Source organism: Rhagoletis pomonella, unplaced genomic scaffold (assembly GCF_013731165.1).
Source record: "Rhagoletis pomonella isolate Grant_MI unplaced genomic scaffold, Rhpom_1.0 Rhpom_scaffold_00003, whole genome shotgun sequence".
NCBI lineage: Eukaryota > Metazoa > Arthropoda > Insecta > Diptera > Tephritidae > Rhagoletis > Rhagoletis pomonella.
This window is the reverse complement of record NW_023458557.1, coordinates 77,706,566-77,727,709: the sequence shown is the minus strand read 5'-3', so window position 1 is coordinate 77,727,709 and position 21,144 is coordinate 77,706,566. Positions and strand designations below refer to the sequence as shown.

The window sequence follows — 21,144 nt, the reverse complement described above, 5'->3', positions numbered from 1 at the left end:
TTGACATTGCTTGTTTTATATTTTTTGAATACTGAAGCTTATTGACAAAGCCCAACCGAATAATTTCAGACTATACGATAGTGAGCCGTTAGCCGAAAGAGAACGATTAGTCGAATTCGGTCGGTTAATCGAATAATTGCTATTCGACTATAAACCTATACAAAAAAGTTGCTAATCCACTAATAGCCGGATAGTCGATTTTTAATACTAACTCTATTTATAACTTTGCGTAAGCTTCAATATACTAATAGTTCTCAATATTGAATAGAAATTTTCTTATATTCCCTACGTTTTCGAAATAAATAAGTTTCGAAATCATTTAAAAACTTTTCGGTAGTTATCGATATAGATAGGAATGTCATTTTGATGTAGTTAAATTTTTGTCGATATAATACCTACGTACTTATATATTTATTTTCGATATTTTATCGATATTTTTGTAATCGAGTTCGATATAAATATCAATACTTTCCTGCTATATCGTTCTGCATACAAATTTTTCCAGAACCAACGTTTTTGCAGGTTAAATCATTATCGATAATTTTATCTACATATACTTATTGATGCCATTAACTATCAGCGCTCAATATGTATGTATTCGTTATCGTTGCAATGACTTTTATCGATATCAGTAAATACTATATGTAATCTTTTGAATTTTTTTTTTTGCACTCGAGTTTTGCTCTCTGGAAACCAAATATTTCCCTCTGAGCGCGGAAAACTATGCAAACGAATACTTGAATATTTTCCTTTCTTTAACAAAGGTGCTGAAAAGTATGCAATGGAAAAGGCAAAGTAAAACACTTCATTCATAAGCTACTACATTTAATAACAATAAAAATAATTGCAATAATAACAAAGGAAAAAAATATTGTCAACACAACTCACTACAAAGCTAACTAAACTAGCGACAAAACGTTTGAGGAAACCGGAAATGGTAATTGCGTTGAAAATGGAAATGTTGCCTACAAACAGGCGCAGTGCAAATGTAAGTACATTGCTTTGACGCGGGTGTCTGGGAACGCGACTGCATGTGTGTGTGTGTGTTGGTCGCTGAGTCGATGTGATGTGTTTACACTGCGGTGGCTTTTATTATGCACTTATTATTTCAATATGGCGTGAATAACAAAGCAAAAGTAAAGGAAATGAAAAACAAAGCAGCAACGCAAAAAAATTGAAATGTGAATGCGAAGAAAATGTGTGGTTGACGTGGCGGCAAGCATGCCTGCATTAATATACAAACACTTATGTGAGTGTAATTTAATTTTTTGTTGCGCTAACATTTTTAGTTTTCGTTTTTTTTTTTTTAGTGAATTACCTAACCGTCAGCCTTCCGCTAGCCTCATTTGATTGCGTGGGCTGAGAGAATTCAGTTTTAAAAAAATGTAAAAACAAATACAAAAAAACGCCACGCGCCTTCGCTAATGCACACGCTTAGACGCCGCCACTTAGGCCACATTACAGACAGGCACATTTTCTAGAAAGCACGCCATAGTGTTGCATACTTTTTGGCGCTCAATCACATTGCCTTCCGTAAAAGTTGTAGGCAAAAATTGCAAACCAAAAGAAAAAAAATTGAGTGACAAAATGGCGCGTCACAAGCAAATGTGCAGGCTAGGCTGGCTTAGTTCTTGGAAATGGATTTACATACATACACATAAATGTACGGGCGCTTATGTGCGCCTAAAATTCTACGGAAATTGTGCCATTTCAATTTTCGTCTCATTTCATTTTGTAATTTTTTTTTAATCTTTTTTTTTTTTTTTTTTTTTGTTTTCACACAGTCCTCCAAAAACTAAACTCAATTTGTTCACAGCCATTTTGAAGCGCCAACGAGTATATACTTCCTTTCATGCGACTGAATGACGCTGGCTGGTGCTGAATAGCATGTGTATGCGCCTAGCAGTATGCAATGCTACATAAATGCAAATCTGTTTTACTGCATACAGTCATACGCTTTCAACCTCCCTGCCTCATTCACTTGCAACAACTGTGAGTTGATTACTTCTGCAAATACTTATTATACATTTTTTGATGATGGCCGCAAAATGCTTCATTTTTTTTGGCACTCGTTGCGCTGCCTTGAATGTTTAGTGAATTTAACTCATCTAAATGTACGCGCTGGGTATGTTTGTGAAGAGATTAAAAGTTTTTTGCGCTAATGCGCTGTGAGTTAGCTGACTCTGTGTGGGCAGCATGAATGCGGTTTTTGCCAAATGTTATTTACGAAAGTGGCTGACTGTGTAGATTTGTGGGTAAGTTTATAAGCCATGTATGTACCTGTGAGTGAAATAGTGAGCAGTATTAACAGTGTGTATGGGAAATTACGCGATTTGCGGTAGACAAACTGTCGTTTGAAGTTAAATAAAAGTTTGTTCAAATCTCGCTGGATTTTGTTTTTTTTTTTTTTAGGGGAAGTAATGTAATGAAAGTGATTTTAAGTGGCTCAAACTCGCAGAGAAATAATGCGATTTAAGAGTGCAATAAGCTGCGAATGCAGTAAAGTATTCATTTTGATTTGAAACAGCTAAAAGTATGCCAAATAAATAATTGAAAAACAACATTTTTGATTGTAGTTTCTAGAATTTGCTACGCTGAGCTTTAAACATCGGAAATCTCAAAATGAGTAACCGGCCTGCCGCAAAATATGCCACACAAAATTGGTTGTACATTTTTAGGCGCACTTATTAATTATTTTTGCCATCAAAATTGAGCTCATCTGGAATCCCACATGCTTAGAGGTTTATATGTATGTAAATTTTTGTCCAAAAATGATATACAATTTGTATGTTAATTTTCTCACATTATAGAAACCTGCTTAGCTGTAGATGATAATACTACTTTTCCCATGAGTTTTGAGGGTAATTTATGAAGTGTTATCGGCTGGCATGAAAAGCACTAGAACACAACCTTGGCTTCGTAGTAGCTATGTAACTAGGATACAAAAATAGCGCATAAAGTTTTTCTTCGTCTTCTTATTTGGCGCTATAACCGACTACGCGATTATGGCCGAGTCCAAAGCAGTAAGCAACCCGTTTCTCTGTTGTGCAAACTGACGTCTATTTGGAAATGCCAAGTGAAGCCAAGTCCTTATCCGCTTGGTCCTTCCATGGCAGTGAGACTTCCTCTTCCACCATCGCGACCCGCGTTGAATACTTTTAGAACAGACGTAACCCTTATTTGTAACAGACGTAGCCCTTATTTGTAACAATAATGTCGATGTCGTAGGCATACGCCAGCAATTGTACGCTTATTGTAAAATTTTGTGCCTAAGCGGTTCAGTTCTGCGACTTTTGTTCTCTTCTCCAACGTCGGATTAAAGAAATCACACGAAACCACGACTGGTATCAAACGGCTCGGAGAGGTTCTCCTCTACTCTGAACTGAAGCCACAATCAGTTAAAGCGCAATCAGTTCGTTGACGGAGGGCTCCAGTCTTTCACATCAACACGCTCGATAAAATAGTTGGCATGCATGGCAGCGTCGCCTTTCTTGTGGATTGGGCAGAGCGCACTTGAATTCCAAACGTCGGGCATTCACGTTATTAGCTCCTTGCCATCATAATTGAATAGCTCGGCTGACAGGCTGTCAGCTCTAGCAGCTTTGCTACTTTTCATCAGCATAATCGCGCTGTTCATGCCTCGTCATAGTCAGGTGCTGGGATATCGATTCCATCGTCATCGACTGCGGGCTCGGGTTCGTCTTCTCCACTGCTTTGAGTGCTGCTGCCATTCAAAAGGGTCGAAAAGTATTCCCTCTATAATTTGAGTACGTTCTGAACATCGGTCACTAGGTCGCCATGGTTGTTCCTAGAGGAGTCTTGAAACCTTACCTAAGTAACTCAACTCTCTACCAAACGTTTCGGGTGTTTGTTCTGTCGGCCATCATTTCAAGCTCTTCGCCCTCAAGTATTTCGACCTGCCTTTTCATATTGCGGAAAATACGTCTAGCTTCCCTCTTCAGTCCCTATAACTTATTCTTATTATTATTATTTTCGGTCCCTGCTTTAAAACGCATATTTTTGCTGTTCTTGCCTCAAAGTATCCATTTTAGTGGTCACAAGAACCGAAAAACACTTTTTAAACTAAAAAAAAAAAGAAAAATAATTAAAAAAAAATGTATCTAAATTTTGAGTTCAAGGCAATTTTTATTTTAATAAAATCTTTAAAATGGCCTTCAAAAGTAAAATTTTAGATTTTTTTGACTTTAACCTTCAGAAAAAATTTAGTAAAATGAATTATGTTATTCGGTTGTCGCAACCAAAATGTATTCAACAAAGTGTGATTGATTTTGACATTGCTCTCATAAGAAGCAGGCTATAATGTCAATTTGAAATGAATTGTTAACCCATTTGAAAATGTGTTTTTTTTCAAATTTTATTTAAAAAAAAAATACACACAAATTTTTCAAGCAACAAATTTTCTTAATAAACGTGAAATTGTTAAGAGATAAACCGCCGAGAAGAGCAAGTAAGTACATTTAAGTTTGGTAAAAGTTAAATACGTTCGACTTTGCTTAAATATTTAGTGTAAGGAAACCAAGATTAAACGGAGCAAAACGTTTGAGCGGTGGGCTGTATGAAATAAAAGTCAGGACTCGAAAATAGTGCCATGTTTTAAATCACCTAGTTGCGAATTAAGACGGCAGCGATGGGAAGAAAGCTGTGGTGTTGTACTACGTGATTCATCTCGCGTTTGTGAAAACCACTTCAAGGAAAGTGATGTCCAAATCAAACACTTTCCAACGAGCTCGTTTATACCCATGCGCAGTCCCAATGCCATACGAAATAACTGATACAAGTGAGGATTTAGTACGCGATCAGGATACATTCTTTGTTGATGCCCAAACTCAAACAGACGACTGTTTAGAATGCACGTTGAGAACCGAAATATTTCTTCTTACCGAAATAATTAAAACCATACAAGCCAGTATGGAAGAGCTTAATTTAAAACTGCTCGAAGCAAAGTCTTTAATGGAAAACTATTTCGCATGAAAAAAATTTAATTTCAAAATTGTTATGGCCTTATTCATAAAAAATAAAGTAGCTTTAAAAAAGGTTTATACATAAATCGAAAAATGTATGAAAACGTCACTTTATAGAGCGCTTTAAACCTACTTTAATTTTTATGAATAAGGCCATTAAAGTTCAGCTCACATATAAAATTGGAAACAAATGTAAAATCCTACTTTTATAAGTGTCGAATAATGTTTAGGATAAAAAATTTAAATATAAAAATAAACGCACAAACGCATAAAACTTGGGCAATTGAAAACAAGAAAATTGTTAAAACTATTTTATAAACAATTTGTTTTATTTTATTCACAAAATATATATATTCCAGGTAATGTAAGTAAAACAAAACTATAAGCGAAAAAAGCCTAGGGCATCAGTGCTGACAAGATACACGGAAAACTAAGGGTTAATTCGTTTGTTTACACTTTTTGACATTATAGTACCTTAAAAGAGAGCCGCACTGAATTGTCAATCACACCTTGTTTAATACACCTTGGTCGCAACTACGAAAATGGATTCCTTGAATCAAGAACAACAAAAATATGAGTCTGAAACTTTTTAAAAGTTCATTTCTTACTATTTTAAGGTATAAAAAATAAAATTGAAAACTTTTTACTTTTAAGAGTCAAAGCTAATATTCCATTCAACGCGGCTATATATATTCTCCATAATTCTCCATCTCAAAAGCTTTAAAATTCTGTAAAATTTGTTTCGCTATCTCCTCTTGTTCTCGAGATATTTGACTTCATCCCTTTTTTCCAAAAAATTCTTTGAATAGAAACCAGAACTTTTTCTAATAAAATGGGAATAAATTTGTTTCGTAACCTAAATAAGTGTACAAAATATTGCTTAGGTATGTAATTTGCCGCCCAAATTTTCTTTTTCCAAATTTTTGTGAAATATTGCTTAGAAGTAAAAAAGAGAGTGCTATTTTCTGCTTAGCGATTACCATAGCGTAATAAGCAGTAAATAACCATTACTTCTGCAACACATTCCCTTAATGCTCCATCATTTTTTGAAGCGCAGCTGACCTCAGGATTTGTGGCTTTTGCACTTTTAGGCTGCATTTCTAAATTCGCCTCATCCTTTCTGAATATCTCTTATAACCTAATTTGTTAACTTTCATAGGCGCACATTTACGGATTTGTATACCAGAAAAATTGTCTGCGCTTACAGACAAACAACTGCCAACTTTTCTACGCCTAAAATTAAGCATGATAGGAATAGTTAAAAAAAAAATATAAAAATAAAAAATACTTCATCCCACAAAAAATGCAACAGCGCAAATTTTTCACAACTCCATTGCATTTGCGGTTACCAAAACAAAGGCAAAGAAATTTGCATTTGCAAGCTTGTGCGCCGCAAAATATGCAATGTAGTTTTTAAAAGCAACATGGACACTAAAAACTATGCAAAGTTTGTATAGGTGTGGCCTGAGGCAGCGTTGCTATAGGCTCTAGGCAGGCAGGCAGGCAGGCTAGAGCAGAGAACGTGCAAAATGGACGAAAATTTCAACAAAATTATTCAGCAAGCCAACAGCTTGCAGGCAACAAAATGACATACAGACAGTTGGAAAGGCAGTCAGACATGCAGACTAACAGACAGCCATGCAGCAGCAGCACGATAGGCGTGTCAGTGAGTGTTCCAGCGCGACGGCTAAGCACAACAATAGTGCATTTGATTGTTTGTTTGACTGCCTGTCGGTCTTAATTTAGTACTTTTTTCGCGCATTTGCGAGTTTTTTTTTTGTTGTTTGCCGCCTTGTTTGACTTTTTCGAAAACACAGCGCATTTTAATATTATTTTTACAGCATACTTGTGGGCGCTTTACCGGCAAACAAGTTGCGCTTGCGCTTACCTACCACATTGCATGCTCTTGGAAAAAAAAAAATTTATACATTATATTGTTTACCTATCTGCTTTTAGGCGTTTTTGTAAACAAATACATTACACGCCACGCCACGCCACGCCACGCCAGTCAAAGCAGTCGAGAAATCAAAAACTCAAATACAAAATTGTAGCCATTTACTTAAATAAAATATGCACAACAATGCCAATCTGGCAGCCAATGCCGCAGTAAGTAGTCACCGCCCACTCACCCACCTGTTACCTGCTGTTATGTATGTATGTAGTTACCTGCGCCCCTAAAAAAAAAAAAAAACAACTTCATTATTCGGTTTTACTCTGTTTGCTTATTTGATTGCGTTAAATCACCAGAGAAATTACAGTTGCAAAATATATGTACAAAAATTTTATGATGATTCGTCGACTGTAGGCGTGCGGAGCAGGTGAACTGTAGTGGGTGGGGTGTAGGGCGCATTTTGTGGTTCTGGATGGCAGACAGCGAAAACGGAAAGCTTGTAATAAAACAAAGCGCAACAAAAATTACTCAACTCAATTCAACTTTATTTCGTCTGATGTTGGTTGTGACTGCTTGACGGCTGAAAACCACAAAAATAATCAGACCAAACAAAACAAGGCAAATAAAAGAAGTAACAACAACATTTACACTGCAAAGGCATACAAAAAACAGCTCGCAGCTCGCAGCTCGCAGCTCGCAGCATGCAAACAGTGTAAGCTGTAGTAGTAAACCCAGCCACATCAAAACGTCTATGTTTGAGTGCCAGTGAGTCAGTGTAGGAATGAATGAGTGAATGAATATGGGTGGGGAAAGAGGAGCCTGATGTGCTGATTGCGAGCCAGTATTGGCTGTTAGTCGCTTGCCTGCTGCTGCTGCAAGGCTCGGTGGAGTACGAGTAGCCCAAAAACCAATCTCATTTTCATAAAATATTCAAAGGCACTTTGCGCTGAATTCTTCCTGCCAGCCCGCCGCACAACTGCTTCCACCGCTGCAACTGCTATAATTTGGTCCCGGCTGCAACTGTGGATGTGAGTTGAAAAGTATAAGCAAAACTTGTGCTAATATTTTATTTCTTTTCCAGTTTGAACTGATTTTTTTTATACTTAATGTTTTTTTTTTTCTTGAAGTTGCTTTCTTGTAATTAAGCAATTGAAATGGATTCGAATAAGTATGGCAGGCAGATTGTACTCTTCTTCGCAGTTAAGATGTACGCCAAGCCCTGGAGTCTCTAAATATATACACTGCCGGAACAAAGTATTGGCAAGCAAATTTTTCGCAATATATGCAGCAGTTTTTATTCTAATATTTTTCCGCCAATTTTATATCAAAATATGGTTCATTCAACAACAAAAAAACATAAAAATATCGTTCCTAATCTTTGTGCAAAATTCGCGAAAATTCAGCACATTTTTATCAAAATTTTCAACTTTTCAATCAGATTTTTTTAAATTTTTTGAGTATGCAGTTTTGCAGCCCATTAAATTCTAGTAAAAAAAATGCAAGTACGGAGTTAGTCAAAAAGCGCGTTGATTTTTGAGATTTTTTTTTTGTTGAAGGTGTTTTGCATTCTTCAACGGTAGTTCCTAGCTACTTAAAGCTTGCACTTTATTATAATAAAATTGACTGGGCTACAAAAAAATTCTAAAAAATCTGATTAAAAGGTTGAAAATTTTCATGAAAATTTGCTGAATTTTCGCGAGTTTTGCACAAAGTTTAGGAATTATATTTTTATGTTTTTTGTTGTAGAATGAACCATATTTTCATACGAAATTACCCGAAAAATATTAGAATGAAAATTGTTGCATATATTGTGAAAAATTTGCTGTGCCAATACTTTGTTGCGGCAGTGTATATATATAGTTGAAATTAGATTGCATATGGTAATGAACCTAAGGACTGCGCCTAACGAAATTGTCCACTACAAAGATCCTTTGCAAAGATCTTTTGAGGATCTCAATACAAAGAAAAGAGAAGCTCGAAAAATTGTAAAACTTTTTATTTAACATTTTTGGAAAAATTTTAGGTACGAAGTTTTGTATCCCGTTTAATTGGAGTTGATTAAAGTGTAAATTTCAAGACGCTAAAAAATTGCACTAATTTTTAATATTTTTTTCTTGGCTGACGGGGTTAATCGTTTTCTCCCATATAAAATATGTTCGACAATTATTTTGTATGTATGCCTAACACCGTTAGTAAACGAATTATTAAAAATTAACGCGATTTTCTAGCGTTTTAAAATTTGCATTTGCATACCTTAAGTTTGTCAAAAAATTTTTTTAAGTAAAAAGTGTAAAACTTTTCGAGTGTGATTGTTAAAGTTTGTGGATTTTTTTTTTTAATTTTGTAAAAAGTTCAAAATGTGTAGTGCTGGTTATGTTATGTGCTACGCTTTTATTTTTAAAAGTTATAAACCTTAAATAAACGAAAGTAAAATAACCAAACTGTCACTTAACTTAAAGCATAAATAGACGGCAGGGATCTACAGATTTACACCACAGAAGGCCGAAATGTCGCTACTATTTTGGTCGCTGGTGGTCAAAAAAAAGCTCAATAAAATGGAAGAAATTCCTGCTGCACTCACAGTTTTCCCGAATGAAGTCTACGTCATAGTCAGTGTGAAGGCTCTGTCCACGCTTAGCTCACTTATAAGCCCAGCACTAATTGGCAAATAAAATTGGGCAACCAAAGTAGGGCTCAGCATTAATGCGGAATAAACGGATCTTGTACTCTATACTAAGAACCCGGACTAGTCTAGACCTTAGCCCATGGGAGCAAGTATACTCGTTATGGGATAACCAACTGCTGGGGTTCAACGTGGAGGTTATGGCAAAAAAAGCCTCGGTTGCGCTCTTTGTATGCAAAGAGATGCTGGGTTTCATCGTTTTCTCCCTCCTGGCGGATATTCACGGCATCATCCTTGTTGTGGAACCTAGTGCTAAATGAATTTCTACTCCGTACATCAAAAGCCACTAAGATCGTACCCGTATGCAGATGACTTAGTCATTGTGGTCGTGGGAAAATTCGAATCGACCATTAACGATCTGCAAACGATCTAAGGGTTAACCCCTCCAAAACTGAACTTGTTCTATTCACCAATTGATTTGCAAAGGAAACACCGAAGAGCGGAGAGAAAAGGCTCTCATCGCGCTGTACTCTTGTAAAGCTGGAAAAGAATAGAGGCTACGACCGCAGATAATACACTGGATTTATACGGAGGCAGTTAGACCCAATCTCACCTATGGCGCATTGGTATGGTGGAGAGCGGTTGACATTCAACTTGGAAAATGTCCAACGACAATCAATCCTTAAATATGTACTAGGGGACGGTCTGCTCAATGCCACAGGCGGCGCTAGAGACACTTCTCGATATTCCACTCATTGACCTATACGTCAAAAGTACCGCAGCTAAGAGCGCTCTATGATCCAGGGCAAGTGCCACGCCACTATTTTTGATATAGTGGGTGTGGAGTACAGTAGCTCTGTTTATTAGGTCACGGAAACTGACTTAGATCGAAATGCCGGTATCCGGTTTCGTAACAGAAGTGACAGGGAATTTAATATTACTCTCAGAGATGACGAAATACCCATTTTCAAGGACAGCTGCAAAATGGACATCGAAACATGATCTGGCGTTTTCTCTCAGGAGTTATCTCTGAGAGACTCTTATACACTTCGAGATCACGACAGTGTTTTTCCAGGCTGAGATATGTGTATGCAATCGTCAGGTTGAGGGTGAGGTTGATCGACCTAGCTCCATCTAAACTTACCTTCGTTGTTGAAAGTCAAGCTGTCATCAAAGCCGTAGGGTCGGCAAAGACTTACTCGATATGCGCCAAGGAATGCCGAAGATCCCTACAAGCTCTACAGCAACACGTTATCAATCTTTATCGAGTCCCGGGACATAGTGATGTTCCGGGAAATGAGGAGCGGACGAATGTGTTAGAAAGGGATATAAGATAGGACTTGAGGAAACGACCCATGTTTGGAGCCCCGTAGAACGATTTCTGCAGAAGTTCAGTGGTAAGGAGGAGACACAATCCGTCAAGCACTTCCTCTGGGTGTGCCCAGCACTTCGAGGTAAACGATTCAAATTTCTTCGGGATCACCACTTCGGGAGCCTGGATATTTTAAGGAAAGCTCTACTGGAAGGACATCTAGGATTACCTAGAGAATCAAAATGCTTCCAAGACTTTTAGGGATAGGCATGGGGACACCGCCTGGGCATCGTAATGTGTCTTTGTGGCATCCGAGTGCACTCTTTTCAGAGCTGCCCGCTTAACCTAACCTAACCTAGTTTACTCTGCTCGAGGCAGACATCTCACAAATTCTGGACCTTCATGGCATACGGTATTACCTATCACAACCTTTCTTAGAAGATGAAGTTTTAAAACCGTTAAGGGGTCAATGTTGACTATCTTCACCAAAGTGCCGACTTCGGTTAGGCCTTCGGCACCGAAGAGCACACTGATCAGCTGGGGATTAACGTGTTGTCACTTTCGGAGTCCAAACAGATTTCGGATACTAGATCGGACCACTCCGAAGTTAACACTACCGGGCCTCGCTGTCCGCACATAATTGCTCCATTGGAGATAGCGATTCACAGCCCTAGTCCGAGATTGATAATTCCTCCTCGTAATTCTTAAACTAGAACTCATTTTTGATTGTAAAAATTATAGGAAAAAGATGAGCTCTCATCGTGATAATCCAGATCCAAGATAACTTGCGGTTGTCCGGTATCTAGAGCTTGCATAATAGCATCCACCTCTATGACCATGCATACTTTATTTATTTATTTTTATTTAAATTCGAAAGAAGGGATATATAAATATCATATCTGCTTATCCGATTTTTTTTTAATCCTTGCTCAAGTACCCGCAGCCGGCCTAATAGCCTGAAGCATCACTGCAGCTTTTATTGTATTCATTAGGGTGATTCACAAAATTCGTTTTTATTTTTGTTTTCCTCGGAATCATGCTCAAAAGTTTCGTTTAGGTCCTAAAATAAGTCTCAGAAAATATGAGCCCTTAATACTAAGACTATGACTTCGAATAATTTTTGACCAAGTTGACTTATCGAAAAATGAATTCAGACCTATTTTGTAGAGCGCTCAATTCTCTAAAAAAATACGCCAAGACCTTTGCAAAAAAAAAAAATCCTCTGTTATTCTTATGGGAAATCGAAAAGTGCGGTGCAGACATTCTTAATATTAATATTAAAAACTCATATTTTCTGAGACTTATTTTAGCGTCTAAACGAAACTTTTGAGCATGGTTCCAAGAATTTTTTATTTTTTTTTCTGAAACACCCTAGTATTCATATAAATTTGGTGCTAACTTTCTTGCGTGCCAAAATTTGCAAGCCAAACCGATTACCTTAACGAATTTAATTTCCTCACTAAATACACTTTCTCATTTCTCATCCGCAGCACGTTCAAACTTACGCTGCCTTATTACCCATTTACTCATTCGTTTCTTACTTTTTCTCTCTACCCAACAGCATGTCCTTCGGCTGGTATCGCGCTGAAGTTATCGGCGCCATGGCCTCCGTTGTGATGATTTGGGTCATTACCGCAATACTCGTCTGGTTGGCCGTGCAACGTTTGATTAATCGCGATTTTGAAGTGGACGCAAAGATTATGCTGATTACATCGGGTTTGGCGATTTTGGTTAATTTGATGTAAGTACACACTGTGCTATTTACATACATTTATGCACACATACATACATATCTATTTACCTACTAAAAAAATAATTAATATATGGTTACGCCCACTAAGTTCGTACAGTCACAAATTAATATAATAAATAATGAGATTATCGGAGGCATAGTTGGCATAATTGCGGCTTTGGCCATGAATTATTTGCTTGTATGTGTTAAGTACTAGCTAAGCAACGAGTATTAAGTGCTAAGCAAAGATGGAAATTAATCTTGTACCTATACGCATAAGCTTTTAATTACTTACGTAAGGGGATCAGACTAATTGCTTCAAAATCAATTGGCGTAACGTAAAAAGTATGTGGAGGCAAAAAAAAAAAAATACCTCGTTGATGTTTGTAAATCAAGCTGTTAGGCGCCAATAGATAGGCACTCAACGATAGCTGTAGCTGCCCTGCGCTCAAAAGCGTGCTGCGTTAAATTTCTGCGAAAAAAAAACCTTGATACAGCTTTGGTAAAACTGTTTGAAGCAGTTAGGCTAAGTGATTTGTGACTCTGCTGCGCTTTGGTTTACTTTCGTCCTCTTTCTTTTGAGCTATGCTGCTGCGTGCTTTCGATCATTTTGGTCTATTTGTCTAGTATTTTTTCATTCTCTCTCTAGTGTTAGGTTATCGCAAAATGCATGCAAACGTGAACATAGGCCGAAATGAATACTTCCCTAGCCATGGCACCCAAAAAGGTGCTGTGAAATGTGGACTTTAATTTCGAAAATTCTTTATGACTCAACTCCTAAAAAAAAAAATATTTTAATTTTTTTTATGGTAGGTTTTCGTAATTAACGAAACTCGTATTTTTTTTGATTTATAATTTTTTTTCTTATGAGAGGAAAAACCAGAAAATTGGGAGTGTTATTTTTCGTAATGAAAAGTTACCCCCCTTTGCCAATTACACGGTGTTACAAAAAAAAAAAAAAATTGCACAAACTTTTTAAGTGATCCAGCACAGGTCGTAGAGCTGACCGATTAATTCACGAAACAGTTTTCAAAATTTTTCTAACGCCCTCAAATTTTCCACTTATTCTTAAAATAATAATTTTCGCATTGCTTGCTATTTAAAATATGGCTTTAGATAGAAGAATACTTGTACTATTTAAAGAAATAATAAATTTTTTGAGCACATTGTAAATATGTGGAAAATTTTTTGTCTGAAATTTGAACTAATTTTTATTTTTTTTTTCCAATTCTAAGACAGTTTTTGCCAAAATTTCATAAGAAAATAAAATCTTTTAGTTTTTACTTCGGAAAGAGTGTTTAATTACGAGTAATATAAGGTACCCTTCATTAAAATTATTAAACAAATTTTGAAGATATGCCATTTTTTATTGAGACAATTTGAAATTTTTCCATACGAATTATTGAAACCTCAAAGTGAATCCAATTCAACTGATTAAAATTTTCTCTGAAATTACATGGAAGTAGTTTTGGAAGAAATTTTTAGAAAATTCATATCTTAAAAAAATTTTCTATTGATGTTTTAAAATTGTACCTAGTCGGAATCAAACATTATTTTGAAGTAATAACTAAAATGGACTATTTTATTTTGAAATTTTGGCATAAAATGTTGTAGAAGTGGAAAAAATGATAAAAATTGGTGTACATTTCAGATTTATTCCAAAAATTTTCAACATATTTACAATGTCTTCACTTCGTAAATAGTACAAATATTCTTCTTTCCAAATTCATATAAAAACCTAAAATTGGGTAAAAAATTACCGAGCTGAAAATGGTTTAGTGTGCAAGTCTTGTAAAAATGTTTTTTTTTTTTAAGAATAAGTTGAGACATGAGGGTGTTAGAAAATTGTTAAACACAGTGAATTACTCGACCAGCCCTACGACCTGTACTAGGTCACTTAAAAGGTTAAAAAAGGTAAGGGTGTTCTCCGTATTATCTATGACCAGGTAAAATTGGAAATTTTTCGGGCCTTTCTTTCCTTCTAGTATCGAAAATTTTTAATGGTTTTTGGATTGACTGGCCTTGGCTAGAAAGAGGTCTGAGTCGTTTCGGTAACTTCATGGGAATGGGACCGAGCTGATTCTGGCCGAGCTGTATTTGCAGGCATAGATGTATGCTTTAAGCAATTACCATAGTTTTCGTTTCAGTTTCACGTCATACATATGTATGTACCTTAGCTCTAATTCGAACGAAACTGTAAACTTTAGGTCTAAATTATATTATTGTAATCATTACACAGGGCAACATTGATTTTGGTGCGGCAAATGTGAAAGCTGTTTTGGGTAGACTTTTTTGTGCTGATTACGAATCCGTAAAAATAAAGTTTTGCGAAAAAACAAGGTGAGAGTGTCAAAAAATTGCGTTTTTTGCAATATTTCATAAGCTTTAACAACGAGAGATAAGGTGATAGAACCTTCGACTTAGCCTTAATTTAAAGCTAAAAGCTTTGTTTTCCGGTAAAATTAATTTTAATGTCATCTACTCTAATCCTATCTCAGGTTGGGTTTAAAAGTTTAATTAAATCTAGTTAGGGCACTCTTAAATGAAATCTGTATTTCAATAAATTATTTTTTACTTTTTAACGAGTTTTTAGCTTTTTACTGTAACCAATAGAGGGTGCTCAATGACTTTGAAATGCGCTACTGGATCGCTGTGAAACTAGCAAAAATATTGGCGATTTTTATAAGAAGCCACTGTTGTCATGACAACTGAAGCTTGTGATATTTTTTTTGCTTAACCAATTGTTTAATTATTATACATATGCACACACTACTTCTAGGGTAAAATATGAGCATCATGACCATCCACTAATTTTATACTTAGAAACGTTAAGTTTGATCCCAGCACCTCTTTCGGCAAGAGGAAAAAATTTGGAAGGTGTCCCAAACCCTACCTCGGGAAAAAAATTTTTTGGACCAGTTAAAAGGAACGTATGTAAAGTAGTCGAGGCGTAGTTACCCCTAGTTCAAAAATAGTGAACTTATAGTGCATTTATAGTTCGTGTGGTTCCCTATAGGGAACATAATATCACACATCACGTCTGATAAAAAAAAAAAAAACAGGAACAATTTTTTCTTTTAAAAATTTGGAAAACTAACTAACCTTAACCGTACAAATTTCAAATATTCAAATTCTAATTCGCAGAGTTTGGCAATTTTGAAACCCAAGTCAAAACCCACTTCTGTAACATCACGCCAGCGCATATGTTTGCTTATATCTTTAAATCTCTACTATCAGTTGTAATTTATTTACTGAATAAAAGGCTATTTAATTACTATGCCCTTTTTAAAAATTTGCCTCTCATTTTATCTTTTAACATTTTGTCATACAAATGTCACACCACGTCAGAATGGAAATGGCCACATCTCAGTGGCATCTTAATATTCTCTCAGCAAAAGGCTTTCAATGCCCCAAACGGCTTTTAAAATCAAATCTATTTGCCAACAGATTTAGCATTTTTCAGTTCGCCTAAAAGTAGACTAAGAATATAAAGTTTCTCTATTATGGCTGACCGTGGCATGTTTATAGTTAGACGCGTAAAAGTAGGCTACTGATTCCACGTTATGGATCATCTGTCTCACGATGAGTTAAGACTAGTTTTCACTATGTCATATTTTGACGCCAAAATTTGGCAACATATTTTGACACAACTTTATCTCCTTTATCTATACCTTTACCGATAATATTATGGGCCAAAAGCTGACAGATAGCCGATTTAGCAGCGCATGTACGCGACTTAAGACCCATCATGATCGAAATCAGTCGATAAACCGCTTTTTGATCCCATTTGACAATGCGTTTTCACTTATTTGACGACAAATGCCACTGAATTTGACATAGTGAAAACCAGCCTTTAGAAATTGTTTTTTTTTTTTTATGTTTTAAAAGCACTTCGCCTAAAAGCAGAACCAAGTTTCTTCGTGGGTTGGTCGTGGCATGTTTATAGATATTTGCCTAGAAAACGGCTACGCCTTACATGTAAACGCTGTCTGTCCCTTATTTTTAGATATTTCTCCATAACTCCTACACTACTAGTTGGAATAATACAAAAATTAGGCCATAAGAAACCTCAACTCATTAGGAGCAGTAGAAATCATTTATAAGCCACCTATCGTAACTATGATACGTTATTTCGCAATAAAAGCATTCAGCGCAGCTAAAATTAGGCAACGGAAATGTCAAATAATTTCGAAACACACAAGTAATCACCAACATCTCGCAGCATTTCATTCGCAGCTTCCTATTACAAGCTAAAGCAAACATTAGCAGTAGAATATAAAACATAACTTATATGTATGTATTTGTACTTGTACATACATAAGGTGGCAATGCGTCTAATGAGCAGTTGGCAGCCCAATAGCTGTATCCAGCCAAACCATGTTGGCAAGCAAACTTGAGGCGAATCGGAGAAGAAAATCGGTAGTGAAAATGTTGCCGACTGCTGAAGCCACATTGACAGCAAAGAATGTGAAAAATTGTTTGGCAGCTCATCAGCGACATACACACACACACACACACACACCTACAGACAACAAAAATAACAAGCACGAACACCACAAATACGAAAACCGCAATAGTAAACATTTGCGGCGGCGAATAAACAATCAACGGCAAGTGACAAGCAAAACAAAGAAATAACCACAAATAATAATCACAAATGAAAGTGTGCTTGTGTGTATGTCGCTTAGATTTGGTATGCCAACACCGGCGCGGAAGACAATACGTAATTTCCGTTTCCGTTTTTCATTATGTGGTACGAGTAACAACCGACAGAGTGAGTGAGAGATATATAGTTGACAGCGCTGCCAAACAGCGTTCAGCGTTCCGCGTTCCGCGTTCAGTGTTCACCTTGCACATTCGAACCTTTGAGGTGTTAAGTGGCGTTGCCAGCTGAATTGTATGTCGCTGCCAGATTTTACACTTTGCCGCTGCAGCAGTTGGAAAGAGTTTTCCATTTGTTTGCTCTTTGCGCTTGTATTTACATTAGACTGTACCACCTTACAAGCCTAAAGTATTTTTGCAAGCGAATTTCGAATATTTATTTATTTTGTTAGCCTTATCTTGGGTTCGACATTTTACATTTTGTGGTGAAACCTACATTCGGCAATCAAAATTTTCATTTAATTTTTTTTTTTTAAATAGTTCTACTGGTATAATCAAAAGAAAAGTTTATTGATTTTTGGCAAGCTTTAATTTACTGACATTAGGTGGTTGGATAGGGCGGCAGGAGGAAAAAAATTATTCCTTGAGACAGGAAATTAATATAATATCATACTTAAATATCCAACTGTAAATGCCAAAGATATAAGAAACCATTTTGAAGGGGCTATGCAGAAGTTAAATGATTTTATTATTATTTTTTTTTTTAATTTACTGACTTAAGGATGTTATGTTAGGGTGGTTAAAACGGCGATCTGATGAATGGAGTATTTGAAAACAATGAATCGTGGAACAAAATTTTTTTCGAAATTTTTTCCGGGACGGTCTAATGTCAATATTTGTGTGTCAATGTGTATTTGTATGGCTGCTGCTTTTCGATTTACGATTCCATACGGTATGATGGTACGAAAACAGTCGAATTGTCAGTCAGCAATCAGTCGTGCCAAAGGGGTTGGTGGCAGCGATGGAAAACCCAATCTACAAATTGTACTTATTTTAAGGAGAAATTGTACCTGAAAGCTGACGAATGTACCTACAAATATAGTACGCACATTTTTTTGCACATTTCAAATCACGTAAATCAGTTTAACTGTTCGAAAATACGATGGGAATTTCCCATGCCTGATTTTGTTTTCACCTTCTCTAATACGTTAAGTTCTGTTCAAACTAGACGAACTTTTCGAGGCCAAATAAAGTTTTATGCCGAATTTCCACCAGGCATTGAAATGATAAGAATTGGCGCCATTTAAAAAATGGCATGTGAAAATATACTTAATGAATATTTTTTGAATATAATAACACAATTATTAGACTCAGAAAAATGCGATATGACTACCCAGCAAAAATTTTTGTTTTATATCCATGGAGTAACACAATACAAGACGCCTTAAGAAGCTAAAAGGTAAGTGGTGGATCTCGATTGGGCAAGACGCTATAACTCTAGAGGAACAAACCCTTGAAGTAAAGGAAGAGACCAAATATCTAGGTCTCATACTTGATAGGAAGCTAAACTGGGGGCCCAATATTTCAGATAGAGTGCGCAAAGCAACAGTAGTACTATATTCTTGCAGCAGGTCAATAGCAAAAATGGTGGGGGATGGAACCCAAAATAATACACTGGCTATATACCGCGGTTGTTAGGCCAATTTTCTGTCACGGCATAGTAGTATGGTGGGACACCCTTGAGAAAGGGGTAAACTTTAATAAGATGGATGAGGTCCAAAGGCTCGCGTCCACACTCATAACTGGTGCAATGGGAACAACACCATCCCGGGCACTGTATGCCCTACTGAACTTTCTTCCGGTTGATCTACATGCCAAACAAGTCGCACAAGTTGCGGCAAATCGTATGAATAGCCTAAATAAGTGGTCAAACACCCGGTTTGGTCATGGTAGAATAGTAACGGAGTTTTCGGAGCTTCCCGGATCGGTGGACTACGCCCTGCCGAACTCTGATTCCGGTACAGCATTTACGACCCTCCTACCCTCAAGGAAAGAGGGGAATAGGAATGACCATACAAACTTGCCAGCTACTTATCTCCGAGAGGCTCACTAAAGTAGCAAACAGAAGACGGCACGACGAAATCACCTGTGCAACTGCCAGGAAACTATGGCAAATGCTCAGCGCTAAACGCACTGGCCTACTACTGAGCTTAAATAAGTAGAATATCAGTTTGTTAGTATCTGTTATAACAGGACACTACCTAATTGGCAGGCATGCCTATCGACTAGGCGTACAGCTACATGACTTCTGTAGAAGTTGTCAAGATGAAGAAGAGGAGGAAACGATTCTACACCTGTTTTGCCAGTGCCCTGATCTATCCAGACGAAGACTTTTCACACTGGGTAGACAATTCTTCTATAACCTGGAGGACCTTAGATGCGTCGAAAACAAGTATCTTCTAAAATTCCTGCGAAGCTCAAAATGGTTTTAGGGTGGATTGGGAGCTACTGACCCCACATGCGGTATCACAATTGACCTCGAGCCCAAGTTTGTCTCACAGGCATCCGCGACAATCTACCTATTTACTTAGATAAGATGAAAATGTACCGAAAATGCTATATATGTATATACCGAATGTACCCTCAAATTATAAAAGTGCTGAAAAAGGTACAATTGTGCCTACTTTTCCGTCACCGGTTGATGGAGTTTCCTAAAGTAGACAGAAAAATTTATGTCAACAATGCGAGTTGCTTGCCTTAACCACATATCTTTTCCTCTTTTTCATGGCACTCACTCACTCGCATGTTTGCATAGATGTAAACATACATATGTATATTCAGCCAGTATCTTGGCATAGTTTATGGCGCACATGCGTTACTACTACCTCAATGTGCGATTGTGCGTGCGCTTGAATTTTTTTTGTTTATTGGCTCTTCTATTTAAGACATTGAATTTGAATTAAGTATCGATTGTAGAAATTTAGATTGACAGTCAGCATATAGAAAAAAATAATGAAACAAAGTAAGCCACAAGCAGGAAATGCGTTTATTATGTTTCAGCTTAAGGTTGTGTATGATTCCTAGAAGCACACAGAATTAAATACTTAAATGGACTAATTTTCGGGCTTAAATATAAAGTTCGAAAATCCTATTCGCGTTCTTTTCTTATGTATTTTGGTACATTTTTCTTGAAAGAAAGAGAAATAAGTATACAGAAATAGTTTCCTTCATCCCTTTTCAAAATGTTAACGAAAATTGGCATTGCAGATGCGAAAATGTCGTATTTGGTTTATCACCAAATCAAACTTGACAAGGGATGACAGAAATGCATTCCAAAATACTTCATTACCTACATTGTGTGAAGTGCTCTTTTTTATAAAGAAGCTAAAAGTATTATATTCCCGCATGCTTCGCGACGCCTCAATAGCAATTTTAATGTTGAAAATCAAAAACGGTTTGTAAAGCAAAAAGTCTTAAATAGTTTCGGTTGAACCGACTAAAGAGCAGAACTCTCTCCTCATATAGTATACAAAAAATAGTAAAATTTCTCTCCAAGAATTTGTTAAGCATTCAAAAATTAAAAGCTACACCTATTCAAAAGAGGATTTTCAAACCCTTTTTGGAAATTTTTCCCTACCTTTCCTTCAGACCAAAGTTAACATAACCATGAATATTTTTCGCCCTGTGACTTTTCTGCTTACTTCAGTTTTTCATTACTTCATACTTTTTTCGCGTGTGTGCTTAAGATTTTGTTTTAACACTTTTGCCAACGTAAATACGTGAGAAACTCATACCCCTAATTGCTAAGCTCGTTTGTAAAATTGCGCGCAAAAGTCACGACTCAGTACATGTTTAACAAAAAAAAAAACATAGCGAACGACTTTAAAATATTTTGCAATTTAGTTGCTAAATCAATGCTGGAAATTAAGGCAAGCACATGTTTTCGATTAATGATTAGGGCATGCTGGTATTTAGACCAGCAATTCAATTCAATTCAATTCA

At 36.5% G+C, this 21,144-nt stretch overlaps 1 protein-coding gene across 1 annotated transcript in view; it reads left to right on the top strand.

Annotated features, from left to right (window-relative positions):
* LOC118735568 (zinc transporter 2) overlaps positions 1-21,144 on the top strand; it is a gene marked incomplete in the record, with an annotated part of 144,434 nt that overhangs the window by 85,917 nt on the left and 37,373 nt on the right. The window contains 1 exon segment of the mRNA XM_036465378.1: positions 12,370-12,549. Within this exon segment, the coding sequence (XP_036321271.1) occupies positions 12,370-12,549 (180 nt within the window).